This window comes from Ambystoma mexicanum, chromosome 4p (genome assembly GCF_040938575.1).
Source record: "Ambystoma mexicanum isolate Mex_15411 chromosome 4p, UKY_AmexF1_1, whole genome shotgun sequence".
NCBI lineage: Eukaryota > Metazoa > Chordata > Amphibia > Caudata > Ambystomatidae > Ambystoma > Ambystoma mexicanum.
Window position 1 is genome coordinate 693,103,578 of NC_090927.1, and position 22,565 is coordinate 693,126,142.

General features: G+C 43.4%; 1 protein-coding gene across 1 annotated transcript in view; it reads right to left on the reverse strand.

Annotated features, from left to right (window-relative positions):
• The window catches only part of LOC138453423 (CD109 antigen-like), a 1,481,241-nt gene that overhangs the window by 939,650 nt on the left and 519,026 nt on the right, over positions 1 to 22,565 (reverse strand). The window contains exon 13 of the mRNA XM_069606256.1: positions 17,685 to 17,747. Within this exon, the coding sequence (XP_069462357.1) occupies positions 17,685 to 17,747 (63 nt within the window). The remainder of the gene's footprint in view (positions 1 to 17,684; positions 17,748 to 22,565) is intronic.

The following is a 22,565-nucleotide window of genomic DNA, read 5'->3' on the forward strand; positions in this document are numbered from 1 at the left end:
TGCCCTAAAAAAGCTTTTAGACCCGACACAAGCAGACTAGGAAGCTGTAGTGCCTGACCTCCAAGAGGATATGCCCAGTTTGTATCACTGATAAGCCAAGGTCTAAACTTAAGTCAGAAATGGTTTCCTGGTTCGTTGAGGAATATCTAGTTCATAAAAGAGCATTGGCAAGATGGTTAGGGTTTGGGTATGTGGGATGGATAGCCACTGACACTTAGACAGCCCAGAGTATAATGTAAGGCCATAATTATGAGAATAGTAAGAAAAATTAAGCACAACAGAGAGCCTGCAGCAAAGTGATGCTGGCAGTAATAGAACAATAAAAGAATGTTTTAGCATTTGCAGGATCGAGTTCTGAGGGGTTATATCCTGAGCTTGGAAAGTGCAATAATGGGGGGATAGGTGAGTGGATCATTTTACCACCTTGAATTGCCGGAGATATCTGATTACCGGCGATGAATCAAGAAATAAAGGCCATCCACAGACCAAGGATCCATCCTTCCCTTTGCAGGAAGTGTGAATTGTAACAAAGTCAGAGAAGAGCAATAAGGCACCAGGTCCTGAAAGAAATCCCATTGGATCACTTTAAACCTTGGGTAGATGTATGGCACATATCCTTTGGAGGGTGTTAAGTCCTCAATACTGGTAGGACGCCTGCTTCATGATAGGTAACATGGACAATTACTGCCCAATATTTATCCTTGAGGGCTCAGGGAAATATTTGGGAAGTTGTAATTGGGGAGATTCAGGGTTGTCTGAATAAAGGCAAGAGGAGAGCTTGGGTCATCTTTAGGGCGGCCCTGAGAACTATAGATCAGCTGTTTAGGCTTTATTTAATCATGGTCAAATAGGTACTTTTGAAGAAATCATCTCTTGTTCTCATTTTTTTGGAGGACTAAAAGCAAAGTTTTATTCTGTAAACAGGGATTTATTAAGGGCTTCCCCTATTAATGAGTGGATAGATGAGGGATATGTATCCATCACTGAGGCCCTACACAAAGATTATTTAGCAAGGGTCCGCTATGGACTAAACATGGAAACGTACCCCAATATTATTCTTGCTGCTTATTTAAACTTTTTTTTAAATAATCTGGAGACCTTTTCATTTGCAACGGTTTTATAGGAAAAAGTATTTTATTACTCGAAATATCTGAGGTAAAAATAAAAGTTCATATCCTCGAGCTTAAGTGCAAGGTGAGACAGGAAAGCGGCAAATCCAACAGGGTAGGTACATCGCTGTCCAGAACTGGAGATTAAATTCTGTAGCTGTATGATGGTGGTTCAACCTGGGAAAGGTTAGCTGTTCGTATTCTGTTGTCCTGTGTTATTATTTTAATGGTTCCCGTAGGTCACAGGAAGGTAGAGAAACTTCAGCAGTTGGAAATGCACAAATAAAAATGGCCAAGGGGCCAAAGTAGTGAGGTGAAGCTCTTGTAAAAATAGCACACTCTTTTCATCTGGGTGCGCGTAGGAGTGGTTATTACGTGGCAATATCTTATCCCTTTTCATACAGATATTTGGTGTAGGTCATGAGAGCCCTCATGGCCTGTGGGGTCGACCGGTTTCGATGGCACTCGTAATTGGGGCCATCTTCATCAGGACCGTGATTCAAAAGAGGGAGGATAAATCCGAAAGTTTCAAAGTATGTCTGAAATGGGGCCAGGTTATTCCTCTACAACGGGGTGTGTTGGAGGAGGTCTGTCTGTCGTAGGCTGGCTGGTGGCTCTGTGTCTTCCGTGGAGGCGTCTGTCGCACTCGGTGCAGCCGCTCGAAATGAGTGAGACAGACGCCTCCACGGAAGACACAGAGCCACCAGCCAGCCTACGACAGACAGACCTCCTCCAACACACCCCGTTGTAGAGGAATAACCTGGCCCCGTTTCAGACATACTTTGAAACTTTCGGATTTATCCTCCCTCTTTTGAATCACGGTCCTGATGAAGATGGCCCCAATTACGAGTGCCATCGAAACCGGTCGACCCCACAGGCCATGAGGGCTCTCATGACCTACACCAAATATCTGTATGAAAAGGGATAAGATATTGCCACGTAATAACCACTCCTACGCGCACCCAGATGAAAAGAGTGTGCTATTTTTACAAGAGCTTCACCTCACTACTTTGGCCCCTTGGCCATTTTTATTTGTGCATTTCCAACTGCTGAAGTTTCTCTACCTTCCTGTGACCTACGGGAACCATTAAAATAATAACACAGGACAACAGAATACGAACAGCTAACCTTTCCCAGGTTGAACCACCATCATACAGCTACAGAATTTAATCTCCAGTTCTGGACAGCGATGTACCTACCCTGTTGGATTTGCCGCTTTCCTGTCTCACCTTGCACTTAAGCTCGAGGATATGAACTTTTATTTTTACCTCAGATATTTCAAGTAATAAAATACTTTTTCCTATAAAACCGTTGCTTTTGTGCTACCACGTCCAACCCTTTTTAACGGTTAAAAGGATACCAACGGCTTGCCCGTGGTCTTTTTTTGCTCTCTTCTCAACAACGTAACCCTGTTTGTTGTTATAGACCTTTTCATTTGAACAGAGGTTGGATGTCCCAAAGATGGAGGACAAGAAATCCTGAATGTAATCTCGCATCATCTCGCACCTAGAAACACTTGTGTACAGGCGCGTTATAAATGCCATATCATATTATGCTGTTCTTATAATATGCACTGAGTTTTGTGTCGAATCACAGCATCTCGTCACTTCTCTCCGCGGTTGAGGGTGGTACTTCCCTGTGAGGCTAGGTAGGTGATGCTGCTACCCAACAGTCCTGCTAGGGGTGGTGGAAACCAGGACCTCACAGGGAGAGACTCCCCTCATGGGGATAAGAACTCCCAGTCTGTGAAGGAACTCACTAATCTCTTTTCCCTGTTAGAAATCGGTCTGTTATGGTAATGTCTCTTCTGTCTTTGATCCATGAATGAATATGACCCAGACAAAGAAGAGACAAAGAGACCTACAGAATAATAACAGGTTGCCTTTCCATAATACTGAGAAGAGTTGGCCCCAAGGAGGCAAAAAGATGATCTCAACAACGGTAAAGAAGTACTTTAAAGAAGACGCTGCAGAGGATTCAGCCACAGGAAATAAAGATCGAGAAAGAACTGGGAAAAATAGAGAGCACCCGGTGTGAATCCAGCCCAGCCTATGAAGTTCGAGCCTGGGAAAATTAAGCTGCAAGAATGCTGATCTCCAGTGGCGGGGACATCCCGTAATGGTCAGCAGAGCACTGCGGCGGAAGCCAAGCTGCTGACCAGTGGAAGAGTGGGAAAGAAGCCAACGGTGGAATGACCTCAGGGAGGTGCACCTTGTGGTCCTGCAACTGTGCCAGAGCCATGTGGCCAAAGTCTTCACCGAGCCGCAAGGACGAAGCGGGGATCAGAGTAAAGGAAACAGGAAACGGGGAGGCAATGCAAGTTAGCCCATCACCCCAGGAAGAACCAACAATGCAGTCCCAACATGCTACAAGTAACGGGAGCAGCAGGAGACCTGGTAGGGGTTTGGTGTTGCTCAAGGGTCAAGAGAACCTTGAGGATAATTTCCCTCATCACTGTAGTGACACCCAGAGAATCGTGAGTCAAGAGTACCTCATGAGTAATCTCCCTGATTAACAGTAGTGATACACAGAGAACTAACAGTCAAGAGTGCATTGGGAGGAATCTCCCTCATCACAGTGTTAATGCAAATAGGATTAAAGAGGAGACGAGGCAACAAGAGCTGGCCGGAGGCAATCTTCATAACGTCATAAGACTGGGAAGAATTTATGGAACTGTAAAGCAAGCTTTCAGAAGCCCAGGGGAAGAAGTAAACAGACTTGTGGGGACTATTACCTTACATTACTATAGTTACCACCCGAAACATCTAAGATATAATCTACCATATAGCCAGTTTCTCTGGGCTAAAATAATTACATCAGTGGAATCTACAATGGACAAAATGACTAGTACATTTTCAGAGAGAGGCTATCCAGATAAGGTAATATCTGCAGCCAAAGAGGGATCCACCCAAACATCAAGAGAGGAATTATTGAGAAAGAAACCAGAGAAGAAGGAGATGCCCTTTCTATACACTCTTAAATACTCAAGTCAGATTACACGTCTGATAAGAAAAAACTGGAGGATTATCCAAATGGATCCTCAACTGCAGAAATTATTTCCAGAACCACCGCTCATCGCATACAAAAGAGGCAAAAACTTAAGAGACCAGTTGGTGAGAGCGGAACGCACCCCAGACCAAAGAAAAGGGACGCTACAAGCTAAGAAACTGGGAACATTTGCGTGCCTACATTGCGGAAATTGCAATAACATCACAAAAGGAGATTACGTGAGACACCCTCGCACAGGGGCCAAAATTAAAGACACTACACAACCTGTGATACCAAATCAGTAATATATGCACCGAGATGCCCATGTGGCATATATTATGTGGGACAAACTACACGTAAGATGAAAAAGATGCAATGAACATAAAAGCAATATCAGGACCAAGAATGACCGGTCACCAGAGGCAAGACACTTTACTGACAAATGACACACTGTGTCCCAGCTGAGATATCAAGCTTTAGAAGTGGTACAAAGAGCTCAGAGGAGAGGAAATCACGCAAAGAGGCTAGACCAACGCAAACTTTATTGGATAGACAAACTAGACAGTATGAGTCCATATGGGATGAATGAGGATTTCCACTTGAGAGCATTCCTCTAGATACCATCAACACCTCAGAGTGAAGAAAGGATCTTTCTTATATCACTTTTCCAGGAAATTTAAACACCTTTTCCTCACTCAAACATATACCACCAATATACTATACACTGACTACTTCACATAGACCACCCAGGGAAATCTAATCACCCAGAGCGTTGTTGATACTTGGAACAAGAGATGGGGATGAACTCAAATACTACCCACTATAGCCAAGGGAAATGGTATGTAGAACAATCGGAAACTTAGTCAAGAGATGCATGTATAGAGTGGTATTTTGTGTAAATCCACATGGACACAGAGGATGAACATCTTCTACTGACGTCTGCGACAGGTCTAATTGAGAGTGTCTAAGGTGACCTATACTTAAAGTATTTGCCATGTAAGATGTAGATGCCAGGCAATACCACTAAATGTCAGATGTTGAATACTAGATATTGTCAGTAATGGAATGAGTGAACTGAGCTCATGAAACTAATTAACGACATTGAAACATCTACGATTTTCAAAACAATGGATATAATGAAAAATAGGAAGATTGTATTATGGTGATATAAATCCTAAGGTAGAATGTGAGCAGAGGTGCCCCAGGCCACAGTAAGTGATGTGGATCTATGAAATAATACAATAAGTGACGTGCACACAACCAGTGGTGACCGCTTGTACTCATGTGATGTGATCATATATACCTAAGCAGAGACTACCTGAATACCAAAATGCACTCCTAAAAACATGTAAGACATGGTTTGGTGAGAGTAACACACTCTAAATATAGGTTGGGCACAAATACGTTTTTTCTTAAGACCTGAAGTCCAGTGCACCTTTATTTCAACCATTTTACATTGTTTCCACTTTTCAATTAATACCGCAAGAAGGAATACACGCATTACGTGATGACGTCTGTTGTTTACATGCAACGTCATCACGCTCACGCGAATATATGTCATAGCATTAAGGATAGCGTTTTTGATTACCGCAGTTTTGTACTCGCTGGCGTTTGAACATTCCGAGGAAAGACGTTACCATCTTACTTAGGTAAGACACACACAGAGCTTTTTGTCATCACTGAGCTTAAGTTGAGGACACTGAAGCAAACTAAGGCTGACACGTACTTATATTTAGCCTTAGGTTACGTCCATCTGTTTGGGGCGGAAATTAACCTAAAAGCACTGGTTTGAACAAAAGCACTACCCAGTAGGGAAGCATAATACAAAAATCTTCCCGGATACTATTACAAAAGCAATTAGATAGATTAAATTCCACATTATGTATCTTTGTAATCTCAGGACTACAACTCGCCCATGGGAGGGAGCAGCCACGTTCGTGTAACCACTTTCATCACAGGAAAGATGTACTTCTAAAGAAAGGCAAACCTAAACTCTGGCATATTTATGAAAGAGGAATTTTATTTGCATCCTGCCAAAAGAGGAATTAGGACGCTTTGCATAATTGTGTCTTTTATACAGACGGAGTGTTGCAGCCAAAATTTGCATTGGAGCGTGGAATAATTAACCTGAACCTCACCACGGAAATCCTGCTAGAAGCCAATCACCCTTAGAGAGATTATAGCTTGTGAGCATAACCGCACGACGAGGTATGTCCCTAAGACGGCAATTGTTTGCGAACTAATGTTAACATGTATGTAATCAACATGAAATACGAGATAAACTACTCAAACTCATCCATTCATTACTTTAGGTGACTCCGGGACGGGGACTCTTTATCCTACATCCCTGATAAATCCTCATTTAAACACCACCTACTAGAGATGACCAGGGGCACCGATGAGAGGTAGGGTCACCGTAAATATTGAGAATGAACCCGTTTAGTTAGATTTGAGGTTCAAGACACAAGATCACTAAAACACGATTATTATTTTTCACTGATTTTTTTGCTAAACAGATTCCCCTGAAAAATGTAAGAATAATAGAACTTGTGAACATTGAATAAGCACACCCATTCGTTCCTGAAGAAGGGAACTTGATTCCCGAAACGCGTTGAGCTTGTGTATCTGTACTGAACACTATTACATGCAGAGACTGATAACTGTACACTACAATATGAATGGAATATTGTCATAATAGATGTGTATTAATGTACATGAACACTAACATTGATCTGAACATGAAGTAGCATGTATTAATAAATTGTATACACTTTTGAAAGTTGTGCATAAGATATTATTGTAATATCGTGGTGAAAATTATATTTAACTAAATTTGTTTTGAAAAATCAAGTCTTTTAAGAAACAATATTAACTGTCCCTATTCAATAATTTATAAGGTGATGATTGGTTAATCATAATATTTTTGAAAGCTATCAGTGAAATTTACTTTCCGATTGTTTGTCTTTGGACACAAAATAGAGTGTGCAGGGGATGCGAGTGATCCACAGCCCGTGGATACCCTTTGTCCTTTTGCTCTTTTGATCATCACAACCTAGTGTCAGGGTTGTGTCTCTCTCCTCTGCACCTCACTACTCGACCTAATTCTTTACACCACATATATAAATTGGTGTGCAGCTGGGTTTACTCCTTTTTCCTAGGACTATCAACAAAAACAGCTCCAAGACAGCCCCCAAGACTGTGAATGGTGGGTCATGAGAAGGGAGTCATTCTCCTGACCATACTTTCTTTTTTAATCAGAAGCTACTGCAAAGGATTGTTGGAGAAGAGATAAAGACTGAGCCAGTTCACCAGGAGAAGGGAGTCATTCTCCTGGTACTATTTTTATTTGGATGCTGAACCCTTTTGTAGATTAATAGTAGGGCTATAGAAGGTTTTCGGACTGAGAATAGATGCTTTTCATTTGGACAAACATCATGACGACGAGCACCCGAGTTGCTGTTTGTTTAGGTAAAGATAACCCTTTAGAGATAGAGAGAGGTAGGTTATTTTCTTTATTTCTAAAAATAATACATTGTCAAAACATACCAGCCCTTTGTTTGACTCCTTACGCCATCCCACCACAGCTTGCAACACAAAATATAAAACAGCCTTCTGTAGCTACTGTAAACAGAAGTACCTGGTTTCAAATGGAGGGAAAACAAAAAGGGGTAATCTGAACTGGAGTCAGACAGGTACACATCTGGTTAACGATGATTAAAAATGCAGCCTTGGAGATCCTACCTCACTTTGATTATTTAGGAGTTCCCTTTGGGAAAGATCTAAGATGGGAGTCACGATCTGGAAATTTGGAGGAGAGTGGTGACAAATACTTTGGAAATCTATCACTGGAAAGCTTTGCTGCCTGCGGCAAACATTGCAGAGGTGTGGGGTTATGTGCGGTGCTCTATGATTCTGGCAGCAGAGATTGCTTTCCAGTGATCCCTGCCGTTGCTACCTAGAAGTGCACCATCGGCTCCTCTCTATGTTGAATCAGGTACTACACCAATAGGAGACATATAGCCTTTTATCATATGGTTTTGGACAAACATTGAAGCTGGGGTGTACTTGGATACTCTGAGGGAGATTAGGTCAATGGACATGGTAAAAACTAAGCTCAGACCACATACATGTCAAAACATAATATGTATGCATCATATCAGATGAAGCACATATCCTGCTACAGAGATTTTCTTAAATACAGAACTAACACACAAGAAGACATAGTTGCGCAAGCATGGTGTATTTATAGTTTTGCTTCCCTAAAAAGGATACAATAAATAAGAAAATAGTTGGTTACAGATGAAAAAACTAAATGGTGGGCATACCCATGCAATCCAAACAATGGGCCCCATTACAAGTTTGTCGGTCCGGTAACTATGGTACCGGTAAACTTGCCGGTACCATAGTTACCGGACCGGCAAACTACGAGTTATGCCCGCAGGTGCCTTTTCTCCTGCCAGTTCGTACCTGCAGCGCATGTCGGATGCACCGGCACCATTCACAACTTTTCATTCCGGCGCCCGCGAATGGGCAATTATCGGGTCCGGCAGGGCCGTAATGACCTGGTAATTGCCCATTCGCGGGTGCCGGAAAAATTCACAAGTTTGGCGGCAGCCTGCCGGTTTTACCGGCAAGGCTGCCGCCAAACTTGTAATGAGGTACAATGTATGCGAGGCAGAGCATTTTCAGAAATGGTTATGGACAGAAATATTAAAAGCTGAAAACACTTTTTTTAAATTCTGAATATGAAAGAGACGAAGCATCATATAACTCATGAGTCCTAATCTAGACAGGTGCTAAAGCAGTTTTATGAAAGGCATAGGGCTCTGTAATCTGTGTAATCAAAATGTAAGACATGAAAATTGCCAGAAATGCAATTATCTGGTTAACTAAAATAAAAACAACACTTAACAACAAAAGTGTTGTGTAATGCTTGACTGTCAATAGTTCATTACAAGCGACAAATGAAAAGGCAACAGCCATGGCATTTATAGCCACATAAGCCAGATCTGATATTCATATCATATGGTGTGTACCCTCATAACTTCAGCGATTAATACACAAGCAGCGAATTCATTCAATTGTCAAATAAAACGAATGGCAGTACATTCTGGAGCGAGAGCATTCAGAGAGACACAGTGTGACGTTTTTAAAGCAAATACGGGTAAAAAACAATGCTTAACTAAAGCATATGTAAATACCAATGCTGCAAGAACAGAGCACAGTTTCACTACTGACTATATATCGCACGATCGAGAAAGGTGACAGAAATATACAGCAAAGATATGCATGTATTTTCATATTTTACTGTCAGAAAAAATACTTCAAAGCGTAATGAAGAAGTGAATACTTCAAAATCGGCTCTCTTGTCGAAAACCATTTGCAGATGAATGCTTGAAGCCGTAAAAGTAGAAGCATGCCCTTTTGAAGCATTATACACTTTATAGTTTGCATGAACTAGCCATGAATGCAGGAAGACTTCAGATATTGTTAACAATAGACACCTTGGGAACTGAAAACATTAAACAAAAGCACCTGCCACCTTCCAGGATGTTGCTACAGAGACTGTTAACCGTTATGATGTGTTACACATCCAGGGTTCGAAATTGCCCTCAGTGGAGAGCTATTTCACTCCTCTTTATAACCTAGAAGATCCTCCTTATCTCGACACTTAACAGCTACCCTGAGCTGCCTTTGGTTTCCGAGGCCAACTAGTGCCATACAAACATAACTTCGTGACATTAAATGTGTGGGTTTGGGAATGTGTTTCAAGGGGAGTTAGGTAACATGTGAAAGACATGTAATGCACAGTTAGGAATGTAATGGACAAAAGCTAAAAGTGTGTGTCCCGTGTGGAAGTTAGATTTGTGACTCGTTATGTAATAGCTCCTCGTTAACTGCTGGTAACCTTTACTTACTGGGTGATGGCCGACAACCAGGGCACCTGCTCAACATGTTTCAATTCATGCACATTATATTGAAACAGACTCCATAAGCATATTCCAGATCAGAAAATGGTATGATCTACATATGGTGGATAATGGTTTTAAGACATCAATGGGATACTTTTAGTGAGTCATACTCACTGGAGACAAAGAACAAGCGAGCTGTGTATTAATACCAAGTCATGCAAGGTAATATTAGACTAACACCTCTAGCAAGGTAATATTAGACTAACACCTCTAGCAAGGTATAACACGCTACACACAGGCACATAGAGTAATATAATACACTGGTAAATAAAGACTGTGGCACCACAGAATAATGGTGCAAACGTTTGGGGCTTGCTACAAATAAGACACTATCCCTTGGTAAACCCTCAAGTGGAATTTCTTTAAGACAATAATAAAAAAACCCTATTCAAAGGTCTCAACAATTAAGTGCGTTACAAAACTTAAAATGGCGCCAAATACGGACACGTAAAAAGGTTCACTTTAAGCTATGCAGAGGAGAAGATTCCTGCCATAGAGCAGTATAACTATTAGAGTTTAAGGATAGCCGAGTAGCATTCTTGAAGAAACCTTGAGGGCAGCTGATCAAAACGCTTTGTAATCCAGGATCTAGGACGGCCACTGACTTTCCAGGGAGTCAGACTCATAAGGTAAGCCTGTGCCAAGTGTATACTTAGATAGGAGCCTTGGCCAAGCAGGCGGGTAGGGCAGGGCAGAGTCCTGTTAGATGTATATCTAAATGTATAGGGTGGGAGTCCAATGTGGTCCTTATGCGAGGTTTGATTGATTGCAAGAACCTTAGGGGATGGTATAAGTGGCTTTTCGAAAAGCTGAGGAAAGCAGCATTTTACCTTCAGTCACAAATGCCGATAATTAATGTACTTTTTACACAGTCTGACCAAACTGAAATGTTCAACTTTTAGTATAAACCCAGCCTGTTGTTAAAGCTACACTTACAGGAATCCACTTTTTTACAAAGCTACATTGAGCAAAATAAAAGTCAGATATTCTATATATTCCCATGACCAGACTGAGAAATCTATTGGACTTCTGCCCCCTAATCAAGAGTCAGAAACCTCTAAGTTCCATGTGGTTTAATCAAGCACATCTGCCTCGCCCACCTTTTTATTCACCCTTATTGTTCATACACATTTGTCTCTTTTAATGAGGGACGGGGTTAACCCCATGTCCTTCCACTCCACCCCATCTCATATCCCCTCATTAACATATAGATACAAATGCTTGTATGTCGGCCCTACGACCGGCAAGAGTTGGGCAAAAGGTAGTTGAGGTAACTGGTTGACAAAACCACCGATTACCACTGGAACAAAGCAACAATAGCCAATCGGGTCCAAAGCGCTTACAGGCAGAAGCAGGACATGTTTTGAACTCCCTGGCACCTGTTACATAAGGGTGACGAATTGTTTTTTCCATCCACTTCCTGCATTAACAAGGAAAAGGACGGAAAGGCTTCCTGCACCCCTACTGCTATGCCATAACGTGTGGTATGGTCTACATGTACATGCCACTGTATTAGGCAAATGCATGAGCAGTTGGTAAACATATACATTCTCTTTTAAAGAATTGCTGCCACACATTGCTATCATCTGAGGTGAGCTGTCCGAGACGTCCCTCTTCTGTCCAGCGGCAGGACATCTGGTGCCTCTGTCGCTCCACGCTCCCTCCCTCCCTCACTGAATTTGCGCTGTCAGTCCACTCGAGTGACAGGTTCATATGACTGTGCGTCTGCGGCTACGTCCGGCTTCTATCATCAGAGGAGGACATTGGTGCCATTTCAGTTGAGCCACCATCAAGACCCTCTTCCATCCTTCGACCTGGCAGCTGTCGTTTAGGGGCTATCCCTTCAAACTCACTGGCACTGCGCTGTCAGTGCACCCACGCGATATTCAATCCCGCTGGGGATCCTCGTGCCAGGGGATCCTTATTAAAGGGAATTCATTTTTAAGGGCTCTTTCCCATCCTATTTGCCGCTGTTTCTGAATCTTTAGCTGGCTATATTACATGTTCATTTCCAGGCATGTTTCTCGCACCAATGACTTTTCTCCTTTTGCAACCCCTGCTATGGCTGTTTTTTCTTTTCTCTGTTTGCTTCCTTGGGTGTCGCCTGCCACCCTCGCCACTGGCTTTGCGCTCTAGTCATTCCATTCATGCCAGTCCTCATATTGATCCCCTCACTCTGCCGTCTAACCTGTTTTCTCTTCTGTCCACCCCTTCTCTGCATTGCTGCTTCTCTCACTAGGTCTAATTCTATATCAGTCCACTGTTCTTCTTGTCCTCCTGCGCTTTTTTATTCTTTTTGCAATGTATCCAATCCCCTCCACCCCTACCCTCTTCCCTTGCTGCTCCAACTAGCTCCATTGCTCTATACAATGCTTCTTCCATCTTTGACAAGACTTGGATTGGTTTGCCCCCTCCAATACTAGTATACCCCTTCCTCTCTGTCCACTTTCTGCACTGGCTTCCCCCATAGTCCCGACTTTCTGGCAAAGGCAGTGGGGGTATGCATCTTCTATCACTCCTGCTGGGCCCTTTCCCCCTCCAACAAACTTCCCACCATTTTCAACCCTTACATTTAATTATGCCTCATTTTAAAACCTTCTCCCCTTGTTTTTCTTATTGGCTATAGATATCCTTTTCTCTTTCTGTGAGGTCCTCGACTCTCTCCTTTCCTATCTTCTGCCCCTCAATGCTCCCTTTTCTTCTTCTTGGTAACATTAATCTCAACCTCAATTCGCTCTCAGTCTTCTTCTCCTTCGGGACTCTCACCATCTCTCAGTCTTCCTCATCTCAAAATGCTGGTTCAACTCTTGATTTTATGTTTGCTCTTTCCCCACTATAGCCTCTGTTAGGCAAAGTTTGAATGCAGTACCCTCTGGGAACACTACAAACTATGACTAGAGGTATAGGCAACCTAACCTTTGGTATAAGCTTGTACTACACAGTTTTGGTAGCGTGTTGAGCAGCGAGGCTTATCTCAAGAGGGGAAATGTGAGCTGTAGTGGAGGTACACAAAGATTCACAGTTACAGGTATTCAAATAAACTCTTACACTCAAGGTTTCTTGCATAAAGAATTAATGTATTTATCAGTCAGTTATGAAGCCTTCTTCAGAAGGGACCAATAGAATAATTGCACACAAATATACTTCAATACTGTACACTTTGAGTTTCTGAATCAGAGAAGACCCGTTTGAGATGACCCACATACCCAACCTACACCCACAGGTGACTTAAGTAACAAGAGTACTGGGGACATTAATATCTTACTGTTGACATTCAGAACACTCTTTAAAAGTTGGTATAAGGCAAAGGTTGTTAGAACACAAGAGACCACAAATATTCCTAAGCAGTGCAGATACTTTTAGAGTTCACCAGAAGAGTCATTAAATTTATTAGGCTAAGCCAAAGTGAATGGGCAAAAGTCTTGGATAGGATAAAACACTTCTGGTAAGTAATGGAAAAGTCTCTGCACAAGTTCTTAGGAGTCTGATGAAAAGAAGAATCAAATGTAGGGCCACAAGCTGATTAGACTTGTGAGCTGTGGAAGTTACAAGCACTTCTAAAGTAAGAGGTACGTTCTCTTAGACTTGTTTTACGGTACCTTGGTAAAGAAGAAAAGATGCAGCTGAGGACTTCTGTTCCTGTGCAGCTTTGCAGATCTCACTGTTCGTGGGCCTCAGTCATGGGGACAAGAGGGAGGACGTCGGGGGACACCTGCACTGCACTGGGACTGTCAAAACTTGCAACCGGCAAACTTGACTTTCAGTGGCTGTTTTGCGTTTCAGCTACTTGCAGTACAGCAAATAGCAATAAGCAGGGTTCCTGGCTGTCGAGGTGGACTGTCCTTGCTTCTGGGGTCCCGCACTCTGCTGATGGGGCTCAGGCTTGGTCAGTGCTGCTTCGTGGGAGTCCAGAGGATCTTCCAAAAGCTTTAGGCCAGCTTAAAAGTAATGCACACAATCTGGTGTCCCTCTTCCTGGCTATACGGTTTCCTGCAGCAACTCTGAGGAAATTCAACCAGCTCCCAGATGGGTGTCCAGGTGGCTTACTTCGTAGTTGATTGATCCCACCAACTCAAAGGGAGAAGTCGTCCTTGCAGGGGCTTCTCTGTCGATACGAACTTGGCAAGTAGTCACTGCAGCAGGGCTTCACCGGGCAAACTAACAGTGCAGGAGTTGCAGCAGGCGTCCTCTTCAAGCTCTTCTTCGGTTCCTTCATCCAGTGGTCGACTCTGCTTTCGAATCCAAAAGACTCGTCTTTTATTCAGTTCTCGCCCATTCATTCCAGCCTAGCTGTCACTCACCAAGCAGGGTGGCTGTCCTTGCCAGACAGTCCGCCAGCCAATCACCAGAGTGAATTTGCGTCTCCTAGGAGACTAAGCACAGGGAGTTTTGGGCACCTCCCCGACTTCCTGCCTACCCCAGACAATCTGGAGCCAGAGGCGGATTTCACTCCTGAAGCCCGCCAAAGGCTAAATGAACAAAGAGACCAAACCTGGTTTGGCGCACAGAGAAAATCTCTAGAAGGACCTTTCCACAAAGACATGGCGAAAAACAAAGACCAGAATCATTTTGTCAAAGATGGCTCTGCGCCATTTTGAAAAAGATAGCTCCTGCGGTTAGCGTTAACAGAGCTGCGAACAGCTGCAGTAAATGCAAACCCTGATAGTTCGGAACGAAACCACTGCCACCAGCCATTCTGTGAGGAAAGGGTAACATAAAATATGTTACATGAGCATTTAGACATAGGGGATACTAAGTAACCCCTCCAGCACTCTATTGTAAGATAGGGTGTGCAGGGTCTAGCAAGTACAATGCTAAGTAAAGTCAATTTCACTTTACTGCTCTGGGAAAGAGTAGTTTACCCCAGAGAAGGTATTTAAAACTTGGGAAATCTAAAAGACTTCCCTGTGCCACTGCACTGAAGGTGCTCTGTGACACAATTGTAAAGTATGATGCCTATGGAGTGTGTCAGACTCCATAACCAAAAGAAACACAGATGTAAAATTAACATTTAAGAAACATGAGAGAGTGGGAAAAAGGGTCTCACTCTCTCCAGGTAAAAAATCAAGTCCTCAAAATCCAGCAAAGTTGTTGGGGTCTCTAAGGTGGAGGGAATTATCACATTTTTGAGAATTCTCCCTAACAGCCTCTTACCCTACTCTTACTGTCTTTTCCTCTGGCCACATGTTGCTCTGACCTTCTCCCATGCTTTCTTTTTCTACCTTTACATTTTTTGCTGTTATCACCAACTTTTCGACACTCCCTCTTTTGTCTTTTCTGTTTCTTCCTCTGTTTCCTCACTCGCTGACTTCTCTCACCTGACCTAGCTGCTTCCCCTTTCCACTCTGGACTTCTCCCACCTCTCAACCCAAGTTATCCTTCCTGCAAGGTTCCCCAACCTTGACTTTCTTCTTGCTTTTTGTATTTCACTTTGCTGCAATGAACGGCATTGGGGGGAAAAAGCCCTCTGCCGACCTAGCTTTCCTTTCTTCGCTCCATTACTCCTAGGATTCTACTCTTCTTGAAGCTCAAAGCTACCTTTCTGACCCTGCTCTATCCTTTTCTTCTTATCTTAAGCATTTGTTTCAACTCCTCAATCATATACTAACTCCTCCCTCGCCTGATCCTTCTCCATCATCTCCTCACTTTACCTCTGACTTCGCCAATTACTTTCCTTTTAAAGTCTTCCTACTACACCCTTCCTTTCTGCTTTTCTTTTCGCCCTGTTTGACCCCTTGTTACTCTTCCCCCCCCCTTCCCAATCCCCTTTCCTCCTTTTTCCTCAGGCTCTGATATTGCTACTTTGTTAGCTCTGTCTCATCCCATTGCCTCACCTCACAATCCTCTGCCCGTCTCTCTCGTTCCCCTAGTTTATTATTTCTTCTTCCCTACTCAACCACAATCTTCTAGGTCTCTACTGCTTCATTTCTCTGTTTTCAAGCATGCCATTACCGTCCCCGTTTTAAAGGAAACGTCTCCTGACCCTTCTCTTCTGACCTAGGGCTCTTTTTCCCAGTCTCTCTAAAGTCCTTGCACTTGTGGTCTGTGCTCAAGTCTCCTGTTTCCTGGACCAACACTCTCCTCTTCCTCTCTATTACTTTGTATCTCGACCTCATCACTCTACTGAAACTGTTAATCCCCAGGCCACAAGCTTCTTGCTCTCTGCTCAACACTTAGCTACCATCAATGTTAGTCCTCCCTGATCCACCCGTTTCTTGTGACATTATAGATCACTGTCTTGTTCTTTCAACTCTTTACACACTTGGGTGTTGAAGACTCTGTCCTTCAGTGGCTTTGCTTCTATTTAAACAACCGGAACTACTCAGTCTCCTTGGCTGGTAAACTCTCTACTTCTCTGCCCCCTCACATCAGTGCTCCACAGCGTTCTGATTTCAACCCTCTTCAGTTTTATCTTTACACTATCCCTCTATTTGATCTTATTGCTCTTTCTATCTCTCCTGCCACTTCTATGCCAACGATTCCCAGACACGTTTCCCTTCTCCTTTTCAGACCCTCTTCATGCAAAACTGTCCAAATGTCTCCTTGCCATCCAGACCTGGATGCACTCCCGCTTCCTCCACCTTAACCATGCCAAATATGAGGTACTTCTCTTCCCTTATTCATCTCTCTCTTCCTCTCTGCCTCAACCGGATCTTTTCTTTCCTCATTTGTCCTGGTCATTCTTCACGTCCGCACACATCTTTTGATCCCACTCTTTACACCTCCATTCACATTTCTACACTGCTTGCATTGATTGTTTTATTCTTTGCAATACCTTTAAAGCATGTATTTTCCTTTTTTTGTAATGCCACAAAGTGTAACTGTTCTCTTTATTTTTTCACTGATCTCAAACAGCCGAGTACACGTGTAGGGATCACTACCTTCTTAATACATGGGTATCTTGATTTAATACATTTATAATAATCCACATTTTATTCACCACATTTATTTTTCACAGTCATAAACATGATCACATCATATAAAACATTGTATAAAAAAGAAACATAAAAAACACCACAAGTAAACCACTATATGTAAGTCTTATTCATCCAGTACAAACAAATCCTCCGTGCAACACTTCACAGTGGGACCTTTTTTCTTTCATACAGTTTGTTGTGCTTTTCCTCTTATACTCTATGGAAACCCTACTTATACGAACAGTTGGTCTTACCCTTTTGAGAGATACACGAGATTCCTATAGCTATTGTTGAGTGAGAATACCTGAGAAACAGATGGTCTTGTTATGCGATATGGTCTCTAAAGTCAACAGCTTCATACAACCTAGATCGTCACTGAGTATGAAATAAAAAAAAACAGAATTGAAAGCTTTATTCACGGCCACTGGGCTCAGAGGGATGACACAATAACTAGCTATTCCAGAGTAAAAAAGAGGAAGCAGGTTGTGATTGTACACTTCACTATGCATGTGTAAAGCCAAGTTATTTGATCAAGTGGGCTTAAGTTATATGATAGGTGTGCTTAAGATATATGATCGTTTATAGCCAGTAAGAGAGTCCAACGGGTTGAGCGTTCACTGCTGCAATCCGTTTGTGATCTGCAGGTTGAAATCCTGGCAAGGCCAACCAATGTGAACACTTTCCATAAACCCCCTTACCTGATAGTCTATCTCCATTAAGGGTTTGTTGGAACGAACAGTCAACTCGAAAGGTAATCCAACCTAATGAAAAAAAGTTGCCATAAGATTCCATGTTAATAAGTTGGAACGTGCACATTTTAGATCATTTAAAGCAAACCGTATTCCCAACATTTTTAAACATATAAAAATTGACGAGCACAATTGTGATACATTTCCTTCATTGCTTTAACCTTGATTCTTCATACAATAGGGGCAATGGCAAATAGTATGAGAACATTCTCAAATTTTCAAATTACAGTCCCTCTGAAAACAATTGACAAAGCAAACAGTTTTGGTTGATGAATAAGGAATGTATAGGAATTGTAGGCATATCCCCAGGTACTCAAATCATTAACCAACTACTGCCATCATGAGCCCAGGAAATACGATCACTGTCAGGTACGGCATGAATTGCTCCTGTATTTGCACCAAATGCCAGCCATAACTATGATACTCCAGGTAAAGCATCACAAGCCACAGAACTTGCACTATTTCACGAATATTCTCTAAAATCCAGGTGCTCTCCCAATGTCCAGGTATTGCTATTGAAACCGCAGGTACTTGCCCCACTGCCATCCAATGCCCATACGCATACCCTTGCCAAGAATAGGAGCACTTAGTAAAGCAAAGTTCGCATACCAGTGACATTTTCCACTATACCCAGTTAGCAGAGCAGTGAAAGTATACATTAAACCCAGTTACTAAAGTATTACTTACCAGGTTCCATTATGTCCAGTTAGCAAATAAACATCAGGATCTGTTATCCCCAGGAATGTTGGATTCCATTATACCAAGCAAGCACAGTAAGGCTTGCATTCATTATTCACAGTTTTCAAAACAAAACCAGCTACCATTAAACCACTAGATGGCACAGGGCAGAGATTGAATTATGCCTAGCTATGCAATGCCATTTTCCGTTTGGAGGGAAACTGTATGAGCGCCTTGCTGGAGTTGATGTGAGCGTCTCATGCTGTGATGGTGTGTGCCTCATGTCAATAGTTCCACAGTGCACTTGGCCATGAGCTGAGAGATAACCCATTCCATGTGCAATGTGCTCCATACCATCTGCTTAAAGATCACGTTGCCACTGGCTCAGAGGTGTTACACAATCCCAATGACAACAATTTAGAGTTAACACATGGCTTGAGCTCAAATGTGCACATTGCAACAGGATCTAGTGTATCATCCCACAAGCGCAACGACCCACTATACAGCCAGCACAAAAGCATCCACCATTGATAGCTAAGGTATGAAATGTTACTTTTTCAGAACTGTCCATGCCACCATACCCCATGATGAACTCAAATGTTGTCCAAGTAGACATTAGCCCGGATGTGGCACATGCCACTGTCTCAATAGTGCCCAAATGAATTATTTAAAATGTGCCCCCATGCCACTGGAAAAGAAGCAACACATCCATTCTGCCCACAAAGGGGAATCATAGCAGACAAGAGGTTATTCATGCAATCAGATCAGAAATACCTCAATTTAGCACATTCTGGGTGTCCCATGACTTAGAGATGCCCAAAGGTACCCAATGGCTTCAGCTCAGAGACACCATGTTCCCCTATGTCAGACTTGAACCATTCCACCCGCCTAGATGTTCCTTTTTCATCAGCTTAGTCATGCCCCCAGGTATCAAATTGGAAGTGCACCATGGCATCTCAGAGGCTCCACATGCTGGCAACTTAATATTGCACCATGCCATACATCTAGGAAGTACAGTTCCTAAAGTATGCACGTATGCGCCATACCTCTAGCTCATTAGTGGCACTCATCAACCCAAAAGTGTCCATTACGATCATCTCACATTTATTACATTCCATCAACCTACTCCGTTGGTGACGGTGCGCGGTGCAAATACCTTTAACATTTAACCTCGAGTGCCACATGCATAATGACAGGTGTAACCCACGACCTCTCAAAAATGTCCCATACCACAAACCCACAAATTTGTATTTCATCTTTCTTTGCAATTCAGAAAGTTTAAGCCCCTCCTCTGAGTCGTACCAATGGTTGAAGGCTTTTTTTTTATTAAAACCGTTGTGGGCCCTGGGAGGTCTCTCTCTCTCTCCCATCTTGTTATGACCCTCGTCCGTAACCCATGCATGTGTATTCCCTGGTCAGTGCTACCAAATGTTGACACCCTACTTTCACGAAGCTGGCTTGCACTTGAGGGGGTGGTCGAAATGCGAGCTGTCTGAACTCTTTCAGGCACTTCCTATCTATCCACACTCGGTCCAGTGGTTAGTGATCTAATGGGAGTTTGGGATGGTGTCTTCCAATTACACTTTTCGATTCAGGCCTTTTCTACGACACACACACTCTCACCTCTTCCTTACTACACTTACTGTACAGTGTCTTCGCCTTACTCCTCCCACTGATCTTCTATCGTTCCAGTGTTTCACTCATCCGAGGATTCACCTCCACCCTTTGATATTATCCCTCGCTCTGAAACTACTATTTCTTCCACCACCTGTACCACTCCTCCCTCCTTCGCACCACTACTCCCTTCACTGCACCACTAGTACCTCCTCCTCCAAACTTCCACTACTCCCTCCTCCACACTACTACTCCCTCCTCCACACTACTACTCCCTCCTCCACACTACTACCCCAAACTGCAAACTCCTAAGCCAATACCTCATTTGTTCCAAAATGTGTCTCCTCACTCTGCCGCTCCTTCACATCTCCTGCTGGTCTCTTGGTTGTCTTTCACCTCCACCTGTGACTTCACCCGAAAAATCCACACTTCCCGATTCTGGTCCCGCATACATTTCCCTGTCTCTCCCAGGATTGGTAAGCTCTTCCTGGCCAATCTGGCCCCATCTTCACCACCCAAGGCATGTGTATAACGATAAGAAGATAAAAATGTGGACAAGCCCCACCGAGTTTGCCAGTGTGGGCTTGCTTTGTACCAAAGGTGGTGGCTTAAGAAGTGCAATGTTCGAGTTTGTGTTCCGTGACCCATTCTTTTGCAGTCTCCTGAAAAGTATGTTGAGGAAAGGTGGTTCTTTCTCCCCTTGGCACCCTAGTGGTCTAGGCGACCTGCAACGGGTTGGGTAAGCTTCTTTCTCCTGCTCAGAAACTCTGCAGCATAACCACATACTGAGGTATGTAGCCCGGAAAGGCCAATATTCATGTCTGTGGTCCGGGATCCTGTTCCCTGGGATCTCCTGCTAAGTCTGCAGGGGAGGGTCAACCCAATTCCCCTCTGGGTCCCCAGAGGCCAAAGGGGCCTCTGTACTTATGTTCAAGGTTGCCAACAGTACTCAACAGCTTTGCTGTGTTTTTTGTGTTGCAGTGTAGGGATGCAGCCTCTCGGGCTGTACCAGTACTCCTGGCATACTTCACTGACCGTGCTTCGGGTTCCTCTCCCTTCAAGGGTACTTTCTCTCATATCTGGTCATTCCTACAGTGACAAGTGGAGGTGTTTAATTGCTCTTCTGGTTTTGGCTGTACTTCTGTTGCTGAAACTCTAAGTTCAAGAGAAAAACATTGTCAAGTTTCTGCTACATGAGGCAAGGCTTGAGTACATAGTGGTCAGCACAGAAACATCTTGGCATTCAGTGTGGCAATTAGGAATTGGGGCACTGTCTGCTGCCACCGTCCACCCGAGTGGTGGGACTGGCTCTGGATTCCTCCCTGGTAAGCCTCCCACGCCCCACTGAGAGGGGTTCCCAGACCCTCTTGACAAGGCTAGGTTACTGGATTTGTAACACACCTCCACCCATTCTTCTAAGCCCCCTTTTATTCTTCCTGCTCTAACAGGGTGTCTGTCATTGTGTATCGGGAAAAGAAATCCACAATCGCTTGCTTTGTTCCTGCCCAGTGTTTGAAGTTAAGATTAGTGTCTTTGTTCCTGACCATCCAGATCAGAGGAGCTTGATCTGTTACCAGCTTTAATTTTTGACCCGTTATATAATAACAGAGACTGTATGCGTCCCATTTAATGGCAAGAGCTTCAGATTTCACAATCAGAAAGCTAATCTCTCGTGGGTGTAGTATTTAGATAACGTATATGGTGGTTTTGCTTCCCCATCCTCCACCAGCGATACTACAGCCCCAAAGCCAGTTAAGGCATCTGTTTGCACAATGAACTCCTTACTAAATTTGTGTATAAGGGCAGGCCTTCTACATCGGGCAACCCTAAGCTGGTCGAAACCTTGCTGGGGTTGTGTCATCCCATTTAAGGATATTAGGATGTGCTTTTTTAAGCCTGTAGGTTAAGGGACTTAAGGGTTTCTGGAAACTTTAATATGAAACGCCAGTAGTTAACAACCAAGCCTCAAATAGCCTTTAGGTCCCTTTCCTTGATCAGTCTTTGTACCACTCGTATAGCTTCTACTTTGGCACTTTGTGTAAGTACATTTCCGATCCACGATAAGATGGCACTTAGCAGGGTTGGCTGTCAAGTGAGCTGACTGCAGACCATTGTGTAGTGCTAAAGGTGTTCTTCCCAGCATGAACTGTAACTAAGATGTCATCCAAGTATGCTCCGGCAAAGGTTTGGCAGGGGGCTAGGACCTGGTCCATTAGAAGTTGAAATGTAGCTGGAGCCCCATGGAGCCCGAAGGGTAGCACAGTTAACTTGTATAAGACCTTCGGAGTGGAGAAGGTCATCTTGGGTTTTGCCTCCTCATCTAGGGGCACCACCCAGCAGCCCTGGGTTAGGTCGAGGCTTGATGTGAATTTTGCCGGTCCTAGCCGCTCAACTAACTTTGGCACTGGGTAGGTGTCAAATTGCAGGATTAGATTCAAGCATCTGTAGATGAAGCAAAACCTCAATGTTTGGTCTGGTTTAGGTACACGTTTAGGTACACGTGTCACTAGAGATGACTAACACTATGGGACTTCTTTA